Below are 2,073 nucleotides of genomic sequence, written 5' to 3'. Positions count from 1 at the left end.
ATTGCTTTCATACACAGAGCGCTAGTTTTGTGTCGCAGGCGCCAGGTGAGAGGCGATCGAGTCACCCATTGCCTCACCACGCCATGCGCCATTTAAAACCAAGATGCGCCTTGGCTCCTGAAAATTTGGAGCTGACTTGCAAATTTAATCACCCAACCTGTTCCCACAACTATTGGAGGGACCTGACTCTCCATCTTTTCATGGTAATAATGGTGGAGAGTCATGACGGTTCCCATGTTGTAGCTCCTCGGGTCGGTGCAAATGGTAATGAATGTGATGGTTGGAACCGACACCAAGCTTCGGATGCTAACATAACTGATACCTTTTGTCTCTATAGTGGGTTTGAGTTTTCGTTACAAAAATGTTTAGGTAGATTATACTCTCCAAACAATATCTATGTGGCAAGCTATAGACAAATGGAGCCTGCATCTGTTCTTTCATTGGTTGTTTACTCGTCTTAACCTTTTTACTGGATTTTGCTCTAAAAAAGTTCATATTGGATGTGACGGGTGTTCTGTTCCAAATGGCAGCGGCTGAAACTGCAATAAGTTTAAGTTTTGAACAAGGATAGTGAATGTTTCGTCTCTTGGCAATGGTTTTTGAAGCCCGTAAGTCTTAAGTAATCATGTATTTTGTGCAGTATGACATGCTTACAAAGGGCATTGTCTCAAATCTTTTATATAATAAAACCAAGAAGCAGCAAGAACAACGTATATTAATTTATGTACACAAATGTAGCCAAAGCAAAGTTGAATAGAGAAACTCAACGAAGGAGAAAGAAGTTTGCAACAACATCTTATAATGAACAAAGATTGAAAACTACTCCGGTCACCGGTTCTGCTTCCTTATCAGTGTTTTCTTCAAAAAAGAGCCCGAACCATATTTTACCGGAAGCAAAGCCATTTCTTCTGCAAACATATAAGAACCTTATATCACGTGAGTAGTGAAGATTGGGTTTTGTGAGGTATGTATGAGGAAGAAAAAAATAACGTACCTTTTCTCGTGGGATATGGGAATTACGTTTATTATGATGGTTTTTGTTCTGATGGTTATGATGGTTGTTGTTTTTCTGATGAGACTCATTGTTTATCGGAGGTGTAACCAGACTCTCAGGTCCTGCAACAGCTGTTTTCTTGGTCTTCTTGTCGTCACGAGCGTTGTTGAAAATGACGGTGAATCCTTGGGCAACGCCTGGACTACTCGCGTCCCATTCCCCAAACTTTGGCAGTTGTCTTCCTCTATTTCCCTGCACACCGCCAAAATAAAATGAGAATAGCCTCTCTTGATAAGCCAAAGTTTGAGACTTTTTCAAGATAAAATTAAGGACAAAAATTGTATCAAGATGTGAAGATGTATATTGTTCTTACCGTTGCCATTATCGATATTAGAACAGATGATCTCGGTTCTAGTACGACCAGAGACAGGTACTGATGATGATGATGATGATGATGATGATGATCTGGGGAAAAGGAAATGAGATTGTAATATAGAGAAGGAGAGAGGAAGAACGCGTCGTCCTTGTGAAAACAGCAACAATCTCCTTTTTTTCATACACACCTTTTCTCTTTCCCGCGGCTTTCCCAACAGAAATAACTAAACTAAATTAGTAAATATTAAAAATAAAAAATATTGAAGAACAAAGACTAAAAACATGGATCATGGCAAAAGTTCAGCAGCCTTTAAAGATTTTTGGGATTTGTTAGGTTGGTAGTATTTATATATTTTTCTTCTAAAAAATCACTTGATTTTTTAATTAAGTGATTTATTGACAATTTTTAGGCCAAAACAATTAGTCTGCGGACGGAGTGCATTTATATTTTGATGTTTTAAGTGGAAAACAAGTAAGGTAAGACCAATGAGTTTATTATATCCCCAAGTTCCCTAGACATTATTTGTAAACTAATTTGCATATGAGCATTAACCTACCTATGACATGTATAGTTTTTCTTATAAATCTTTTTATTTTTGGCAAGATTTCTTAAATATAGTAATGACTATTAGCTCATATGACACCATTAATGTAATTTTTATATAAATATTAATTTTGAAAAATCTATTTTAACATAATAATAA

General features: G+C 36.7%; 1 protein-coding gene across 1 annotated transcript; it reads right to left on the bottom strand.

Moving 5' to 3' along the window:
- Positions 1-733: 733 nt before the first annotated feature.
- Positions 734-1,544, bottom strand: LOC106302483 (uncharacterized protein DDB_G0281497-like). The gene is made up of 3 exons (XM_013738986.1): positions 1,368-1,544; positions 995-1,246; positions 734-908 (listed from the first exon to the last, which is right to left on the bottom strand). Exons 1-3 carry the CDS (start codon positions 1,374-1,376, stop codon positions 885-887), a joined length of 285 nt encoding a protein of 94 aa, XP_013594440.1. The 5' UTR covers positions 1,377-1,544; the 3' UTR covers positions 734-884.
- Positions 1,545-2,073: the final 529 nt, after the last annotated feature.

This window comes from Brassica oleracea, chromosome C1 (assembly GCF_000695525.1).
Source record: "Brassica oleracea var. oleracea cultivar TO1000 chromosome C1, BOL, whole genome shotgun sequence".
Lineage (NCBI taxonomy): Eukaryota > Viridiplantae > Streptophyta > Magnoliopsida > Brassicales > Brassicaceae > Brassica > Brassica oleracea.
This window is presented reverse-complemented; position numbering and strand designations above follow the sequence as displayed.

Coding starts and splice junctions, on each gene's coding strand:
- LOC106302483 (XM_013738986.1), bottom strand. Junction 909..994: donor CCCATATCCCACGAGAAAAG/GTACGTTATTTT, acceptor ATATGTTTGCAG/AAGAAATGGCTTTGCTTCCG.